General features: G+C 47.7%; 4 protein-coding genes across 4 annotated transcripts; all 4 read left to right on the top strand.

Annotated features, from left to right (window-relative positions):
* The first annotated feature begins 51 nt into the window (after window positions 1-51).
* LOC134201308 (histone H3) lies at window positions 52-788 on the top strand. The gene has a single exon (XM_062675825.1). It carries the CDS (start codon window positions 257-259, stop codon window positions 665-667), a length of 411 nt encoding a protein of 136 aa, XP_062531809.1. The 5' UTR covers window positions 52-256; the 3' UTR covers window positions 668-788.
* A 625-nt stretch (window positions 789-1,413) lies between these two features.
* On the top strand, window positions 1,414-18,063 carry LOC134201310 (uncharacterized). Its single transcript, XM_062675828.1, has 4 exons — window positions 1,414-2,795; window positions 10,693-10,722; window positions 15,202-15,544; window positions 17,447-18,063. Exons 1-4 carry the CDS (start codon window positions 2,503-2,505, stop codon window positions 17,768-17,770), a joined length of 990 nt encoding a protein of 329 aa, XP_062531812.1. The 5' UTR covers window positions 1,414-2,502; the 3' UTR covers window positions 17,771-18,063.
* On the top strand, window positions 5,888-6,510 carry LOC692353 (histone H2A-like protein). The gene is given in 1 exon segment (NM_001043316.2): window positions 5,888-6,510. A coding segment is annotated over 1 exon segment (375 nt). The 5' UTR covers window positions 5,888-5,962; the 3' UTR covers window positions 6,338-6,510.
* On the top strand, window positions 13,979-14,717 carry LOC134201309 (histone H2B). Its single transcript, XM_062675827.1, has one exon. The coding sequence runs from the start codon at window positions 14,149-14,151 to the stop codon at window positions 14,521-14,523; it is 375 nt and encodes a 124-aa protein (XP_062531811.1). The 5' UTR covers window positions 13,979-14,148; the 3' UTR covers window positions 14,524-14,717.
* Window positions 18,064-18,189: the final 126 nt, after the last annotated feature.

The following is an 18,189-nucleotide window of genomic DNA, read 5'->3' as shown; positions in this document are numbered from 1 at the left end:
AACACATTAAATTTTGAATATATCCGTCTCGCTCTATTGTATGGAGATGCGTGCGAGCACGCATCTCCATACAATAGAGCGAGACGAGCCCGTTCGATTCGTGACTTCAAAAAAGTATAAATACGAGTGGGTAGTGACGACGACATTTTTAGTGTATCTCGTTCGTTCGTAGCGCGCGGACGCGGACGTATTATCGTTTACTTACTTACCTACCTATCTATCTATTCGTACGTTTACGTCGTGAACTCGTCTCGAAATGGCGCGTACCAAACAGACTGCTCGTAAGTCGACCGGAGGTAAAGCTCCTCGCAAGCAATTGGCGACTAAGGCCGCTCGTAAGAGCGCACCGGCAACAGGAGGTGTCAAGAAGCCTCATCGTTACAGGCCCGGGACGGTCGCCCTTCGTGAGATTCGTCGTTACCAGAAGAGCACGGAACTCTTGATTCGCAAACTGCCTTTCCAGCGTCTCGTCCGTGAGATAGCTCAAGACTTCAAGACCGATCTCCGTTTTCAGAGTTCGGCGGTGATGGCCCTGCAGGAAGCCAGCGAGGCGTATCTGGTCGGTCTCTTCGAGGACACGAACCTTTGCGCTATTCACGCGAAACGTGTGACAATAATGCCAAAAGACATACAGCTCGCCCGCAGAATCAGAGGTGAACGTGCGTAAATTATTTGTTGATGACCAATTAATTGATTGATTGATGTGTGTTATTATTTAATTTACTACGCCGTCTCGCGATGCTGATTTTATTATGAAGAAACAAAAAAGGCCCTTTTCAGGGCCGCAATTTATTCATATAACAGAATACACACTGCCTACTGTTATTTATTATTATTATTTTTAACTTACCCGTTTCATTGTATAATATATTATATTATGTATTACGATAACATATACCGTATACCGTAGTCGTATTAAATTAAATATACGTTGAACGTAAATATATAAATAAATAATATATATAACTATTTCAGATATAATTGTGATATAGTAAATTGTATTCAAACGTTCGATTCGATAAACTAAGAAGACAACGTCGTTGTGAATATTACCCCCCCCCCCCCCCCTCCCCGCGTCGCTTTACAACGTTCAAAGAATCGTCCGTGGTTGCGCGCACAGGCGCAGCGTATAAATATAGGTCCGAACGTAATTTTCGGAGCTCATCATACGAGACTACTTGTCGAACCGTTCGTTCCGATATCGAGTCGAGGGAACGCGTTCCCGGCCCCGTCACGTCACAGCCGGAGTCCCGCAAGGCTCCGCCCTCTCCCCGTTACTATTCAGTTTGTATATCAACGATATACCCCGGTCTCCGGAGACCCATCTGGCGCTCTTCGCCGATGACACCGCCATCTACTACTCGTGTAGGAAGAAGGCGTTGCTTCATCGACGACTTCAGACCGCAGCTACCACCATGGGACAGTGGTTCCGGAAGTGGCGCATCGACATTAACCCCACGAAAAGCACAGCGGTGCTCTTCAAAAGGGGTCGCCCTCCGAACACCACGCTGAGCATCCCTCTCCCGACTAGGCGCGTCAATAACCCCGCCCCCGCCGTTCGCCCAATCACGATGTTCGACCAGCCCATACCGTGGGCCCCGAAGGTCAAATATTTAGGCGTCACCCTCGACAGTAGGATGACATTCCGCCCCCACATCAAGACGGTACGCGACCGTGCCGCCTTCATTCTAGGACGTCTCTACCCGATGATATGTAGGCGAAGTAAAATGTCCCTTAGAAATAAGGTGACACTCTACAAAACTTGCATACGCCCCGTCATGACCTATGCAAGTGTAGTGTTCGCTCACGCGGCCCGCATACACTTAAAATCCTTTCAAATTATTCAATCCCGTTTTTGCAGGATAGCCGTCGGAGCCCCGTGGTTCGTCAGGAACGTCGACCTCCATGACGACCTGGACTTAGAGTCCATCAGTAAGTATCTTCAGTCGGCGTCCATGCGCCACTTCGATAAAGCGGCACGACACGAGAACCCTCTCATCGTGGCCGCCGGTAACTACATTCCCGATCCTGCGGACAGAATGGAAAGCAGTCGACGTCGCCCTAAACACGTCATCTCGGATCCTCCTGATCCACTAACGGTGCTTTTAGGTACTTCAAGCACCGGTCACCGTTCTCGTCGAACCCGTCGCTTGCGACGAAGGGCTCGACGAGTAAATTAACTCTCAGACACAGCCCACTGAGTTTCTCGCCGGATCTTCTCAGTGGGTCGCGTTTCCGATCCGGTGGTAGATTCTGCGAAGCACGACTCTTGCTAGGGTTCGTGTTAGCAACATCGTCAGGTTTGAGCCCCGTGAGCTCACCTACTAAAGTTAAGGCTACGCTGAAATAGCCGCTAGGGCTATCAGCTTAGGTAGGAAAAAAAAAAAAAAAAAAAAAAAAAAAAAAAAAAAATTTTCGGAGGCTCATTCGTCGTTCGTCGCGCAACGCGTTAAAGTCTGCTGCTACTACTAATACAAAACACAAACCGAGAAGTTCGTCAAGATGACCGGTCGCGGTAAAGGAGGCAAAGGTCTTGGAAAGGGGGGCGCTAAACGTCACAGGAAGGTGTTGCGTGATAACATCCAGGGCATCACGAAACCGGCTATCCGTCGTTTGGCTCGCAGAGGTGGAGTGAAACGTATCTCCGGTCTTATATACGAAGAGACCCGCGGCGTTCTCAAAGTGTTCCTCGAAAACGTGATCCGCGACGCTGTCACATACACCGAACACGCCAAGAGGAAGACCGTCACCGCTATGGATGTTGTGTACGCTCTGAAACGCCAAGGTCGCACCCTGTACGGTTTCGGCGGTTAAAGAAGTTTCATCGACGATTTTTTATTTTTATTTTTTGTCTCGAGAACGATTCAATTTCTTTTTTAATTACACGGACAACCGAGCAATGACTGACAACTGACAACAGCGGTGACAGCAAGCAAGCAAGCAAGCAAGCAACACACGACGTGGACCATCTAGAAACATGTTTCAAGAACTTTTTGCTGTCGTTGATGTTGTAAATCAATCGCAAGTGACGTTGGTTCGTTTAATTATTATTAAATTTTTCGTTCTCGAATACAAACAAACAAACAAAGGCCCTTTTCAGGGCCGCATTTTTATCTATTATGAGAAAACTTGCCTTTTTTTTTTTCCCGATTCATTAGGTTAATTTTATTATTAAAATAAAAAAAAAATATATATATTCTTTTTACTTTATTTATTCTTTTACTTGACTATATTAGTTTCAAACAGAAGAAAACTCACATGGATGCAATTAGTACAGGTACGTGTCCGACCTAATAGTACAAATCATTATTTATTATTTTATATTATTATAGTAAGATATATAACTAGTTTTAATTTAAAACTTTAGTATAGTGCAGTCGTCGCGTGCAAAAATTTTCGTTTATTTCTAGTCCTTTTAGCACCACGTAAAAGCGTATTTAAGACAGTATAGGTATGTACAACATTTTTATTATTATCATTATAATTGTTGATTTATATTGATAGCGTGAAATCTCATTGTACATAGGTACTTAATATATATATATTTAAAAAAAAAATGTTAAAAGAAAAAGAAAAAAAAAAAAAACTTTACAAGCAACCAGAATAGAACATTCCGCTCGCGCGTTCCGAAACTTGAAAGTTTGAATCTGTTTTACGTACCTCTCGATTGATCATCATTTTAACCTATGAAAACTTTTATATTTCATAAAAAAATAAGTTCAACCTTAAAAGTATACGAAGAGGGTTATATATTATTCATTAAATATATAATTATTATTCGTTTTATATGTAAAATATCATAATAAAGTTAACACTACCTGTGCAATCGACGAGATAGCGTTGTTAAAAGTTTAATATTATTTTATAATACGATCGGATCATAAAGAATCGTACATCAGTAGATTCAAGGATTCGTGTAGTTTAATCTAAATTCGATAGAATAATTACGTGTCTTTAATAATATCGAAAAAAATACAAAAGACGTGAGATGTGTTAGTGAAAAGTTTCAAGAATTGGTACACGAAAACGTATCGCGTTTTTAGTGTTCTCGTTACGGTAACAGATCGGCGCGGGTTCAAAACTAACCGATCGTGGCGACATCTGTAAGGTGTAAACATTTTCATTTTTCCGATTCATTATTCTGCCTGTGCTTAATAATAATATTGGAATCTCTTGTGTTTTTGTGTGTGCGTGTACAACAACAATAATAATATAATCATCAACGATGGCAGATACCGCTGTTGCGACTGAAACTCCAGCTCCGGCTACACCCGTCAAAAAACCAAAAACATCCGCGAGTGGTGGTGCTTCCGCGGGCGCTAAGAAACCTAAAGCCAAACCGAGCCATCCGAAGACGTCGGAAATGGTGAACAGCGCTATTGCCGAACTCAAGGAGCGCAGCGGCTCATCTTTACAAGCAATCAAGAAATACATAGCGGCCCAGTACAAGGTGGATGCTGAAAAATTAGCACCGTTCATAAGAAAGTATCTGAAGAACGCCGTCGAATCCGGTACTCTAATACAGACTAAAGGCAAGGGAGCTTCCGGATCTTTTAAACTGGAATCGAAGACCTCCGCTTCGAAGAAACCCGGTTCCGGATCTGGTGGTGCGTCCGGTGGCAGTTCCGTAAGGGCAGCAAAGGGCAACGCTTCGTCCGCTTCCGCTTCGGCAGCGTCTAAAGGCGGCAGCAGCAACAAGAAGGGAGGGGCCGGCGCCGGTGGTGCCGCTTCGACTTCTTCGGGGGCGGCTGCCGGCAGGGCCGGAAAGAAAGCGGCTGCAGCGTCAGCTTCATCGCCGTCGAAAGGTAAATCTTCGGTTGCCGCAACCGCCGCAGTTTCGGTAAAGGAGAAAAGAGCTGCCGCCGCCGCGAAAAAGAAGCCCGCCGCCGCTGCTAGGAAGTCTGGAGCGAGCGCTAAAGCTGCGGCCGCCAAGAGCGCGCCGAAAGCTAAGAAAACAGCTAAACCACCAACAAAGAAACCGAAAGCGCCTAAACCGAAAAAGGCCACCGCCTCGACGCCTAAAACGAAACCTTCGGCCAAAAAAGCGTCCGCCGCTTCGAAGAAGTGATTCATTGGGTACAACAGCAGCAGCACACAATGATTTAAAAATACATACAAATATATTAAAACGAACCAACCATGTGTGTGTGTGCCAGTCACCTAATCATCATCATCTTATAATAAATAATGTATGTTTGTGTCTAACTCGATCGACGTTCGACGACGACGACGACGATGAAGACGCGAAGATTACACACGGCACGCATCGATATACAACAGCCCTTTTCAGGGCTAACAATTATTTCAATCAATTACTATATTACACCTAATAAATAAATAAATAAATAAATAAATAAATAAATAAATAAATAAATAAATAAATAAATAAATAAATAGATATATATCATATACTACGTAGAGGGTAATTCTATTCGATTATACATAATAGTACCTATATATTATTATTATTTTTTCGTTAATTTGTTTCATTATTCATTATTTTTAGTATTGCTTTAACGCACACACACACAATTTCACACGTGCTTTCTATTCATACAAATTATTTGTTCTTCATACTATTCTATTCTATTTTCTATTCGTTTCGTTTCGTTTCGTTTCATACTGCTACTATGATGATTATTATTATTAATATTATGCTTGTCTTCTTGTTTCTTTCTTATTTGTTTGCTATTAATTACACCGATTACCGGCCGCCGGACCCCGCCCGACTGCCCGACTCTACTCGACTCTACTCTCTTAATGATTCATTCGTTCAAACCTTTCGATGCCACGTAAACGTACAACCATCAGCCGAACGAAGAAAATTTATATAAATACCCAAAAAATGCGGCGCGAGCAAATCATTTAGAACTTTGCTTTCGCTCTGTACGGACGTTCGCGAGACACGCGTGCGTTCGAGTGCTTTCGTGTGTTATATCGTTAACTTTTTTAAACTTCAAACATGTCCGGTCGCGGAAAAGGCGGAAAAGTTAAGGGCAAGGTCAAGTCCCGTTCGAACCGTGCCGGTCTTCAGTTTCCGGTCGGTCGTATACACAGATTGTTGCGCAACGGAAATTACGCTGAACGCGTTGGTGCCGGTGCACCGGTTTACCTGGCCGCCGTCATGGAATACTTGGCCGCTGAAGTTTTGGAATTGGCCGGTAACGCAGCAAGAGACAACAAGAAGACTAGAATTATTCCTAGACATCTTCAACTCGCCATAAGGAACGACGAGGAACTGAACAAACTCCTTTCCGGTGTGACAATCGCTCAAGGCGGAGTTTTACCAAACATTCAAGCGGTACTACTCCCGAAGAAGACCGAGAAGAAAGCTTAAAAAACGCTTCAAACTCGCTCGCAAGGACAACAACAACAACACAACATGTCGTCGATAATATTTATATATGTATAATAAATAATAATAATCGACGAACATATTTTGTTCGTTGTTGTTATTATTATTATTATATTGTATTGTTGACAGAAATCAAAGGCCCTTTTCAGGGCCGCAATATGAATCAATACTGAATCGACCGAATCTAATCCATATATTAAATAAATAAATAAATAAATAATTAAATGAAAATAAACATATTTCTCAAGTACAAAAAATTTATCCGTATTTTCTTCTCGTACCTACCTACCTATCTATCTGATCCTATCCTTATTCATTCGTATACATATTTATGAGCGAAGATAATTCTTGTTCTTACTTGTGTCTATATAAATAAATTAATATATTATATTATATATAAATATAGAATAATTTACTGTAAGCATATAATATAAATCATTTTAAAAGCACTCACTCACGAAAACGATACACGATCTTCGATCGTGACGAAAGCTCCGACGAATGAACGATAAAAGTCATTCCCGATTGGTTCGCTGCCGTTGAAAGCTCGATCTCACCATGATGCTCAACGGGTATCTGAAAAGTAAAAAAATACAAGTTCGACCGGCGCAAATTTTTTGCCCGGGACACCAGTGCTACGAGGCCCCTACTGTGTTGTGCTGTGCGGATAGTGAGTGCCCAAAGCGTGCGTGTTGTTATCTAGCGGTGTTGTTTCGGCGCGGAGACGTTCCGAGCAACGTAACGCAGGACCCGGGAACAGGTGAGTTGTTCGACACTTTCTTTTTTAACATTGGTTAATTGCGGGTAGTTGTCGATCAGCCTGGAAAAGCTGCGTACTCATTTTATTCTAAGAATAAAAACCGAGTTACGTTAGCGCCTTCGAGTCTGGCCATCTGTGTCCGTTCCCAGTCCTCCCCTACCCTTCGGGGTTAGGAGGGGCTGTTACTAAACCCGCGTAAGCCGATTTACGGTGGTGGACCACGGCAACGTCGGGAACCCCGTATATAGTTTGTTTTTAGATATAGTAGTTCATAGTAGTTTTCCTTATTCCTTATTGTTTAATTTATATTTTTTTTTTTTTTTTATTTCTTTTCTATTAGTATTATTATTAATTTTGATTTTGATATTTTGATATTAATTATTATAATTGCATTTTAACAACAACTAGCGCCACTGTGGCAGATTCATTCCTTAAAACTAAGTTAATTTAAATATACCCTCCATATTTGTAATATTTTAATTTTGTAAATACAAATTCAATTTTTATGTTTCCATACTGGCGAACTGACCGACCTTTGTAAGTGGCCATTAATAGTATAATTCACCTTTATAGTATATAATCATTTTTTTAATTTTTCTCTTTGATAATTAGTACGAACACACCGTAGGTTTCCCGCCGTTGCTGGCTGATAGTGGTTGTTGTAGATTATAGATTTAAATTAATTTCATGTAGCTGTCGGAATTCTATCCCCACCTTACTTACAAGCTGGGGTGGAATCTTGCAGGTGCATTAGTATCGTGTCGGGGCGATTGCGCTCTCGACGCATACATGTACAAAATTGTTAATAGTTCCTTTTCTTTCTTCTAAGTTAATTTCAATTTGATTTTCATTTTTATATTATTTACACCATATTATTAGTTTATTACTTATTAGATTAAATAGGTTACAATTTAGAAACACATAGATTGGACCGAGCCGTCAGTGGTAAGTCCATTGTACATTAGTAGATTTGTTTTTCTTTTTATTAATTTTTTATGCACACTACGAGTGGCCGGCCGCGACGGGCGCCTGCGGGGTGGATCGCAGAGTGAGTGTATGTAAGTCTGTTTAATCCTTATTTTTTTGTCTTATTTCTTTATATTCTACAATTCTTACAAATTTTCCTATTTACATTATAGCATTATTATTTAGTCAATTAAGTAGTTTAATTCAATTAACTTAAGCACCTCTAAGCTAACAATACATTGGTCGGTAACTAGCTTACAGTGTACAACTATCACGGATGTACCGACAGTCGTGGTGACCGGTAAAAATATCGGCTAGAACATGTCGGGGGGGACATCACCCCCCATAATCAGCACACCCGGCCCGTCCTGCAAGGGACGTCAAGTGATGACGAACCTCAGATTCCGACCTTCACCGGCAACCCGTACAATCTCGATGGGACTCGGGACGGACAGTCCGCCCGGGCCTCCGGTCGCGGCCCAGAGGACTCCGAGGATCGAACCGGAGGAAGATATCCTTCCCCCGTTGACCGATCCCTCTGGGCCCTCTCGGCCGCGGAAGAAGGCCAGGTCCGAGTCCGACCGAGGCTCATCGAGCGAAAAGGACAAGCGTCCAAGATTAGGCCCCTCGTCTAGATCGGAGGGAGAGGAGAGTGCGACCACATCCTCTGCACATTCCTCAACCGAATCGGTCACTCCTTCCTCATCTAGGTCTTCGTCCCCCTCTGGGAGTCCAATCCCAGCTCAACCAATTCCGAAGCCTAGGGCTCCCGCCAGGACAGGGACAGCCCTAAGGCAAGTAAGATCCCCTCCTCGTTCCCCTTCCCCAACGTTATCCCCAATCCCGGTAGACTCAACCCGAGGTGCCCCCGCCCTAAGCGGCACGGCGGGCAACCTGGACTCCACCAGGTACATGGACCTCGAGTCTACCAGACCTCAACAGGTCCTTAAGCCCAACCCCACTCCCTCTACCTCCTATGCTGCCATGGCAGCTAGGCCAGGTATTCCTACCGCCCAGAGGACTTCCCAATCCTCACGAGCCCCTCCCCCGAGGCCGAAGGGTCGCGCCCAGGAGGAACTGCGCCGACACCCGCCAATTATGGTGGAGGCCCTCCCAAATTGGTCCCGCCATATGGCGGCCATTAGGGAGCGCCTGGGCCGCGCCCCCTCGGCGCGACCCTTCGGCACCGGTTTTAGATTTCTGCCAACGTCGGTTGAGGAGTATAGGGCGGTCCAGGCATACCTTTCGGAGGCCTCTGCCAGGGACGGTACCATTAAATGGTACTGTTACGCCCTGGCGGAGGAGAAACCTTCGAAGGTGGCAGTCCGGGGCCTCCCTGCCGACACCGACGAGGCAGAAATCATCAATGCCTTGAAGGAGCTGGGATTCCCGGCTCGATATGCCAGGTGCATTAGGTCCCAGAGAGGGCGTCCGGGCTGCGTGTTTCACGTAGCCCTGGACCACCTCTCGAAGGACGACCTCGCCCGCTTGTACGCAGTCAACGAACTGCTGTACCTGCCGGGGGTGACGGTCGAAGGATGGCGTCCAATCCGAGGGCCTGCGCAGTGTCATCGCTGCCAGGCCTTCGGACACGCCTCCTACAACTGTCATCGTGCGGTCCGTTGCGTAAGGTGTGCCGGGGAGCACATCGTAGCGGACTGCCCGAGGCCGAGGGACGGCCCGTTCTCCTGTGCCAACTGCGGGAAGGACCACGCCGCCGTCGACAGACGGTGTGCGGTCTTCCGCAAACGGGCCAGGATGATGGGAGTAACCGTCCCTCCTCCTGCTCCACAGGCGCCTCGAGCCGGGAGTACAGCTCTTCCGGCTTCAGTACCTGTAGCAAAAGGGAAGGGGAAGGGGAAAGGGAAAACTTCCCAGCCCCCTCCCCCATCCCACTCCGCTCCGTCTGCTGTGGTGGTGGAGGCACTGCCATCGGCGCCTACGCTGATGGCACAGGCCAACCCACCACGGCGGATAAATAAACCCAAACCCACTCCTGCTCCCCGTGGTCGTACATCTGCTGGTATACCAGTGCCTAAACCACTCCCGACTAGCGGCCCTACGTCCACTAAAAGGGAGAAGAACAAGAGGAAAAAGGCTAAAAGGAAATTAAGAAAAAGGGAAGAAAGAGAGAGACTAAGGGGTACATCTGAGCCCACATTGCCAGAACCCCAACAAACCAATATCGAAACCATGGAGGTCGCTGAGGCCCCCCTTACTGCCCAACAACCGACATCAAGCCAACCACTGCCTACAGCCCATCCGGCCGAAGGCAAGCACGACTTGAACAACCAGCCCCCCCTACCCCCCCGCCCTCAGCGCGAGCGCCGCAGCGGTCGACAGGCCTCCCAGCCTGCCGGCTTTGCTGCATGGCTGCTCGCACTGTGGGAGAAATTGTCCGAGGTGATCTCCGGAGTAATCCGTGAGATCGCCTCGGGAGCCAGTCCCTTCGGGGCGCTCCTGTCGGGGTTCTACCGAATGATTGCGCAGTTCAATGGCTAGCCAGGAGCTGCGCATCATTTATTGGAACCCCGACGGGATAAAGTCCCGAAAGAACGACCTGCTTGTTCTCGCCCGGGAGTATAACCCAGAGGTTGTGCTCCTGGGCGAGACCAAGCTACGTCCTCAGGATGCGTTCAGGATTCCAAACTACTTCATGTACCGACGTGACGAGCTTACCCCTGCCGGGCGGCCGTTCAGGGGCACTGCGGCCCTCGTCAGGCGGGACGTGGTGCATGATCAGTTGGATTTGCTGTCCTTCACATCGACAAGGTCAGTCGGTGTGAGGGTACACACCTCGGGGGGAGATATGCGGATTTATGCCGCGTATAGACCCCCGGGGCCTGAATTTCACCCTGAGGACATAAGGCGGGCCCTGAATCACGACAGCCGCCCAGCTCTGCTGGTCGGGGACCTCAACGCGAAGCACGTCGCGTGGGGCTCCCGACTTAACTCAGCAGTGGGCAGGCGGCTGTTAGAAGATGCCGATAGGGGCGACTACTCTGTGGTCGGCCCCGACGAGCCCACACACATCCCGACCGCCGCGCGATATCAGCCCGATGTGCTGGATGTGTGTGTGCACAAGGGGCTACGGTGCCCCGTAACGATCGAGGCACTGTACGACCTGGGTACCCCACATCTCCCTGTCCTGGTGACACTGGGAATGGGGCTTACCCGGGTTGCGACCTCGCCCCTACGACCGAAGGTCGACTGGGAGCTCTTTAAGAGACGACTAGTCGACCTTCCCGTGATTCAGGACCCCAACACCCCTGATGGGGTCGACGATGCGGCAACCCGCCTTGTTGACTCCATCAGGGGAGCGATCGACCAGGCGACGACTCTTGTGCCCAGCGGCGGGCCCAGAGGTATACTCCCGGCCCATCTGAAGGCGATTATTCGCCGGAAGAGGGGCTTGAGGAGGCTCTGGGCGACAACTCGTTGTCCCAGGATAAAGCGCGAGCTTAATGAGCTGGAAGCGGAGCTGGCGACAAAGATTAGCACCTTTAGGGGCTATGCCTGGCAGGAGAGGATCGAGGAGGCCCGCGAGGACCCCTCCTCAGTATCCCTCCACCGGCTTTGTCGCCAGCTCTCAAATCGGCCTGCCCCGACTTGTCCACTCGTGGACGAGAGGGGCAACCGATGCTTCTCGGCTCAGGCCCGCGCCGATATCCTGGCCGAAATGCTGGAGCGGCAGTTCGCTCCTAATGACTCTGCACCCTCAGAGGCCGCATTCCACCAATCGGTGGAAGAGAGCGTAGCAAGCCTACTCTCCTCCCCGGTGCCACCGTTGGGAGATGGTGATCTCATCACTCCCAGCGAATTGCGCCTCATCATCAAGCGGATGAAGAGGCGCAAGGCGCCGGGCGAGGACGGTATTCCCTCCCTCGCTTTTTTCCACTTCCCTGAAACGGTCGTGTCATATATGACACGGCTGTTCAACTCCATTCTGTCCACAGGACACTTCCCGGGAATTTGGAAATTGGGCAAGGTTATCGCCTTGCCCAAACCCGGCAAGGACAGGAGAAATCCCTCCAGTTATCGTCCGATCACGTTGCTGTCGCACGTGGGCAAGTTGTTCGAGCGGCTGCTGCTGAGAAGGATGTCGCCGCACATCCTTCTCAGACCCGAGCAATTCGGGTTTCGTAGCGGTCACTCGACAACGCTGCAATTGGTCCGCGTCATGCATCACTTGGCGGATCGGTCCAACGCGCGCCAGTACACGGCCGCAGTCTTTCTCGATATCGAGAAGGCCTTCGACCGTGTCTGGCATGCGGGACTGATCCACAAGCTGTTGCAGAACACGGACCTCCAGCACGCCTACGTGCGACTGCTGGGGTCGTACCTGGAGGGAAGATCCTTCCTTGTCGCGGTCGAGGGCGCCAAGTCGTCGGTGCGCCCAGTCACGGCCGGAGTTCCGCAGGGGAGCGTCCTGGCACCATTCCTCTACGCTCTCTATACCAACGATATTCCCACGCTCGAGGGCAACCTCCAAGCGTGGGAAGCCGACGTGAAGTTGGCGCTGTTTGCCGACGACAGCGCCTACTTCGCGTCATCCAACTTCCCCTCTGCGGCCATTTCGAGGATGCAGAGGTTATTGGACTTACTGCCCCAGTGGCTGGACCGATGGAGGGTCGCGGTCAACGTGGGGAAGACTGCGGCTATTCTCTTCGGTCCAGTCCGCACAACAGTCGTCCCGGGACAGCTCAGTCTCCGTGGCGCTAATGTCGAGTTTAGATCCAGCGTCCGGTACTTGGGGGTCGATATCGACCGGAGTTTGAGGATGACCGCCCACGCCATGTCGGCGTTGGCGGCAGCTCGCTATGCGAGATTCCTCCTCCGGCCGGTGTTGGCCTCCAGGTTGCCGGTCAGGACTAAGCTCGGCATTTATAAGACGTATGTCCGTTCCCGTATCACGTACGCAGCTGCGGCCTGGTATCACCTCATCCCGCAGGCCATGCGGGTGAAGTTACAGGCCCAGCAGAATCTGGCTCTTCGCACGATAGTCGGAGCAGGGCGTTACGTCAGTAATGCCGTAATCGCCCGGGATCTGGATGTGGAGTCGCTCGAGGAGTTCATCCGGAGGCTAGCTCGTAATCTTTACGAGCGGGCTGACGGTGGACCCCACGAGCATCTCCACAATTTAGCTCCCTTGCACGCTAGACCACCTGATGGTCTGGCGCTACCAAGGGAGCTACTGGAACCCCCGGCTATGGTAAGATAGTCGGCTTAATCGGAGTGATATGGGAGTGCTCATAATGAGTGCCCCCATGGGACTGAGCTGTCCACACTCGTCACTTCCCCCCACATTGTTGGGGTGCCCCCCTATGGGGACCCATTTTCCACCCCAGAGGGTGGACCACTCCCCCGTTTGGGGAGTGTTTTAAGTCGGCCCCTCCCCGTGACGGACTTCCCCTTCTGGGGAGCCCGGAGCGGGTGAGCGCCTTACTAGTGCCGCGGCTCCCCCTCTGACTTGTAGAGGCGGGGCCGCGGCATGGGGCCGGTGGCGGGCCCCTCGTATCCGCTGACTGTTGTCCTGTGCTGTTGTAAATAGTAGTGTAGTTTAGTTTTAGTTAGCTTGTAGTTAGTCAGTAAGGAAAAAAAAAAAAAAAAAAAAAAAAAAAAAAAAAAAAAAAAAAAAAAAAAAAAAAAAAAAAAAAAAAAAAAAAAAAAAAAAAAAAAAATTAGCTTTAGGAAGCAGAGGACAACACGACGCCGGAGGATCCTGCTGCCGGGCGTCATCCCTGGAGCCATTCAAGCCCATCGTATTATATTTAAGTATTTATTTATTTTGTCGATGTAGTGCGCCGAGACGCGCATAACGAACAGCCCCCCCCTAGTATAACATCTTGCATCCACATCACCCCTGCCCTGTGTGGCAGGGAGCTTCGTCCCGGGCAGTGGGGATTGCCCCGAGGCCCGTTCCGTACCCCCGAAAGGGGGTACGACGACCCTTCTTGCTTGCAATTTTTTTATTCTACCGCTTCACGTTAACCGTGCCGGACGTCCGTTACGTTTGCGTTCCGTGGGGATTTCTAAATAGCAATCTAAATACTAATATCGAATCATCATGCCGCCTAAGACTAGTGGAAAGGCCGCCAAGAAATCTGGTAAAGCCCAGAAAAATATTTCGAAGACCGATAAGAAAAAGAAGAAGCACAAGAGGAAGGAAAGTTACGCCATTTACATTTACAAAGTGCTGAAGCAGGTCCATCCCGACACCGGTATTTCGAGTAAAGCCATGTCGATCATGAATTCGTTCGTGAACGACATCTTCGAACGTATCGCTGCAGAAGCTTCTCGTCTCGCCCATTACAACAAGCGTTCGACGATAACCTCGAGGGAGGTTCAGACTTCAGTGAGATTGTTGTTACCGGGTGAACTCGCCAAGCACGCGGTCAGTGAAGGAACCAAAGCCGTCACGAAATACACGAGCTCCAAGTAACTTTCTTCATGACTTCGGTAATTATTTCAAACTCACAAAACTGATGCACGACCGTACGCTGTTCGTATGCGTGTTTCGGTTGCATTTACATCGACAAAAGGCCCTTTTCAGGGCCGCAAAATCTATCAATAAAATGATTATTATTATTAATATACGATCTATTTATAAGAATTAAATAAATTACATATTGTTGTTATTATTTTTAATATACCTCAAATACCAATATACCTATCATGCATCACACACCGATTTTTATATATTATTAAATCATAATATTAGTTGTAGCAGTAGTATTCTAATAACCAAAAGTGAATGTAATGTGTGATGTATAAAAAGTAAAATCATTAAATTATTATTAATAAATAAATAAATAAACAATATATGTACCTATGTATAAGAAATAGATATTATATATTTAATAATAACAATTAAAACACATTAAATTTTGAATATATCCGTCTCGCTCTATTGTATGGAGATGCGTGCGAGCACGCATCTCCATACAATAGAGCGAGACGAGCCCGTTCGATTCGTGACTTCAAAAAAGTATAAATACGAGTGGGTAGTGACGACGACATTTTTAGTGTATCTCGTTCGTTCGTAGCGCGCGGACGCGGACGTATTATCGTTTACTTACTTACCTACCTATCTATCTATTCGTACGTTTACGTCGTGAACTCGTCTCGAAATGGCGCGTACCAAACAGACTGCTCGTAAGTCGACCGGAGGTAAAGCTCCTCGCAAGCAATTGGCGACTAAGGCCGCTCGTAAGAGCGCACCGGCAACAGGAGGTGTCAAGAAGCCTCATCGTTACAGGCCCGGGACGGTCGCCCTTCGTGAGATTCGTCGTTACCAGAAGAGCACGGAACTCTTGATTCGCAAACTGCCTTTCCAGCGTCTCGTCCGTGAGATAGCTCAAGACTTCAAGACCGATCTCCGTTTTCAGAGTTCGGCGGTGATGGCCCTGCAGGAAGCCAGCGAGGCGTATCTGGTCGGTCTCTTCGAGGACACGAACCTTTGCGCTATTCACGCGAAACGTGTGACAATAATGCCAAAAGACATACAGCTCGCCCGCAGAATCAGAGGTGAACGTGCGTAAATTATTTGTTGATGACCAATTAATTGATTGATTGATGTGTGTTATTATTTAATTTACTACGCCGTCTCGCGATGCTGATTTTATTATGAAGAAACAAAAAAGGCCCTTTTCAGGGCCGCAATTTATTCATATAACAGAATACACACTGCCTACTGTTATTTATTATTATTATTTTTAACTTACCCGTTTCATTGTATAATATATTATATTATGTATTACGATAACATATACCGTATACCGTAGTCGTATTAAATTAAATATACGTTGAACGTAAATATATAAATAAATAATATATATAACTATTTCAGATATAATTGTGATATAGTAAATTGTATTCAAACGTTCGATTCGATAAACTAAGAAGACAACGTCGTTGTGAATATTACCCCCCCCCCCCCCCCCTCCCCGCGTCGCTTTACAACGTTCAAAGAATCGTCCGTGGTTGCGCGCACAGGCGCAGCGTATAAATATAGGTCCGAACGTAATTTTCGGAGCTCATCATACGAGACTACTTGTCGAACCGTTCGTTCCGATATCGAGTCGAGGGAACGCGTTCCCGGCCCCGTCACGTCACAGCCGGAGTCCCGCAAGGCTCCGCCCTCTCCCCGTTACTATTCAGTTTGTATATCAACGATATACCCCGGTCTCCGGAGACCCATCTGGCGCTCTTCGCCGATGACACCGCCATCTACTACTCGTGTAGGAAGAAGGCGTTGCTTCATCGACGACTTCAGACCGCAGCTACCACCATGGGACAGTGGTTCCGGAAGTGGCGCATCGACATTAACCCCACGAAAAGCACAGCGGTGCTCTTCAAAAGGGGTCGCCCTCCGAACACCACGCTGAGCATCCCTCTCCCGACTAGGCGCGTCAATAACCCCGCCCCCGCCGTTCGCCCAATCACGATGTTCGACCAGCCCATACCGTGGGCCCCGAAGGTCAAATATTTAGGCGTCACCCTCGACAGTAGGATGACATTCCGCCCCCACATCAAGACGGTACGCGACCGTGCCGCCTTCATTCTAGGACGTCTCTACCCGATGATATGTAGGCGAAGTAAAATGTCCCTTAGAAATAAGGTGACACTCTACAAAACTTGCATACGCCCCGTCATGACCTATGCAAGTGTAGTGTTCGCTCACGCGGCCCGCATACACTTAAAATCCTTTCAAATTATTCAATCCCGTTTTTGCAGGATAGCCGTCGGAGCCCCGTGGTTCGTCAGGAACGTCGACCTCCATGACGACCTGGACTTAGAGTCCATCAGTAAGTATCTTCAGTCGGCGTCCATGCGCCACTTCGATAAAGCGGCACGACACGAGAACCCTCTCATCGTGGCCGCCGGTAACTACATTCCCGATCCTGCGGACAGAATGGAAAGCAGTCGACGTCGCCCTAAACACGTCATCTCGGATCCTCCTGATCCACTAACGGTGCTTTTAGGTACTTCAAGCACCGGTCACCGTTCTCGTCGAACCCGTCGCTTGCGACGAAGGGCTCGACGAGTAAATTAACTCTCAGACACAGCCCACTGAGTTTCTCGCCGGATCTTCTCAGTGGGTCGCGTTTCCGATCCGGTGGTAGATTCTGCGAAGCACGACTCTTGCTAGGGTTCGTGTTAGCAACATCGTCAGGTTTGAGCCCCGTGAGCTCACCTACTAAAGTTAAGGCTACGCTGAAATAGCCGCTAGGGCTATCAGCTTAGGTAGGAAAAAAAAAAAAAAAAAAAAAAAAAAAAAAAAAAAATTTTCGGAGGCTCATTCGTCGTTCGTCGCGCAACGCGTTAAAGTCTGCTGCTACTACTAATACAAAACACAAACCGAGAAGTTCGTCAAGATGACCGGTCGCGGTAAAGGAGGCAAAGGTCTTGGAAAGGGGGGCGCTAAACGTCACAGGAAGGTGTTGCGTGATAACATCCAGGGCATCACGAAACCGGCTATCCGTCGTTTGGCTCGCAGAGGTGGAGTGAAACGTATCTCCGGTCTTATATACGAAGAGACCCGCGGCGTTCTCAAAGTGTTCCTCGAAAACGTGATCCGCGACGCTGTCACATACACCGAACACGCCAAGAGGAAGACCGTCACCGCTATGGATGTTGTGTACGCTCTGAAACGCCAAGGTCGCACCCTGTACGGTTTCGGCGGTTAAAGAAGTTTCATCGACGATTTTTTATTTTTATTTTTTGTCTCGAGAACGATTCAATTTCTTTTTTAATTACACGGACAACCGAGCAATGACTGACAACTGACAACAGCGGTGACAGCAAGCAAGCAAGCAAGCAAGCAACACACGACGTGGACCATCTAGAAACATGTTTCAAGAACTTTTTGCTGTCGTTGATGTTGTAAATCAATCGCAAGTGACGTTGGTTCGTTTAATTATTATTAAATTTTTCGTTCTCGAATACAAACAAACAAACAAAGGCCCTTTTCAGGGCCGCATTTTTATCTATTATGAGAAAACTTGCCTTTTTTTTTTTCCCGATTCATTAGGTTAATTTTATTATTAAAATAAAAAAAAAATATATATATTCTTTTTACTTTATTTATTCTTTTACTTGACTATAT

Source organism: Bombyx mori, chromosome 24 (assembly GCF_030269925.1).
Source record: "Bombyx mori chromosome 24, ASM3026992v2".
In the NCBI taxonomy this organism is placed as follows: domain Eukaryota; kingdom Metazoa; phylum Arthropoda; class Insecta; order Lepidoptera; family Bombycidae; genus Bombyx; species Bombyx mori.
The sequence above is the reverse complement of the archived record's forward strand: the minus strand, read 5'-3'. Positions and strand labels throughout refer to the sequence as shown.

Excerpts from the sequence above, each read along its gene's own strand:
- LOC134201310 (XM_062675828.1), top strand. The coding sequence starts at position 2,503 with ATGACCGGTCGCGGTAAAGGAGGCAAAGGTCTTGGAAAGGGGGGCGCT. Across the intron at positions 2,796-10,692 it reads AAACGCCAAGGTCGCACCCT|ACCAAGCTACGTCCTCAGGA; the intron begins GTACGGTTTCGG and ends CTCCTGGGCGAG. Across the intron at positions 10,723-15,201 it reads GTCCTCAGGATGCGTTCAGG|TCGTCTCGAAATGGCGCGTA; the intron begins ATTCCAAACTAC and ends TACGTCGTGAAC.
- LOC134201309 (XM_062675827.1), top strand. The coding sequence starts at position 14,149 with ATGCCGCCTAAGACTAGTGGAAAGGCCGCCAAGAAATCTGGTAAAGCC.
- LOC134201308 (XM_062675825.1), top strand. The coding sequence starts at position 257 with ATGGCGCGTACCAAACAGACTGCTCGTAAGTCGACCGGAGGTAAAGCT.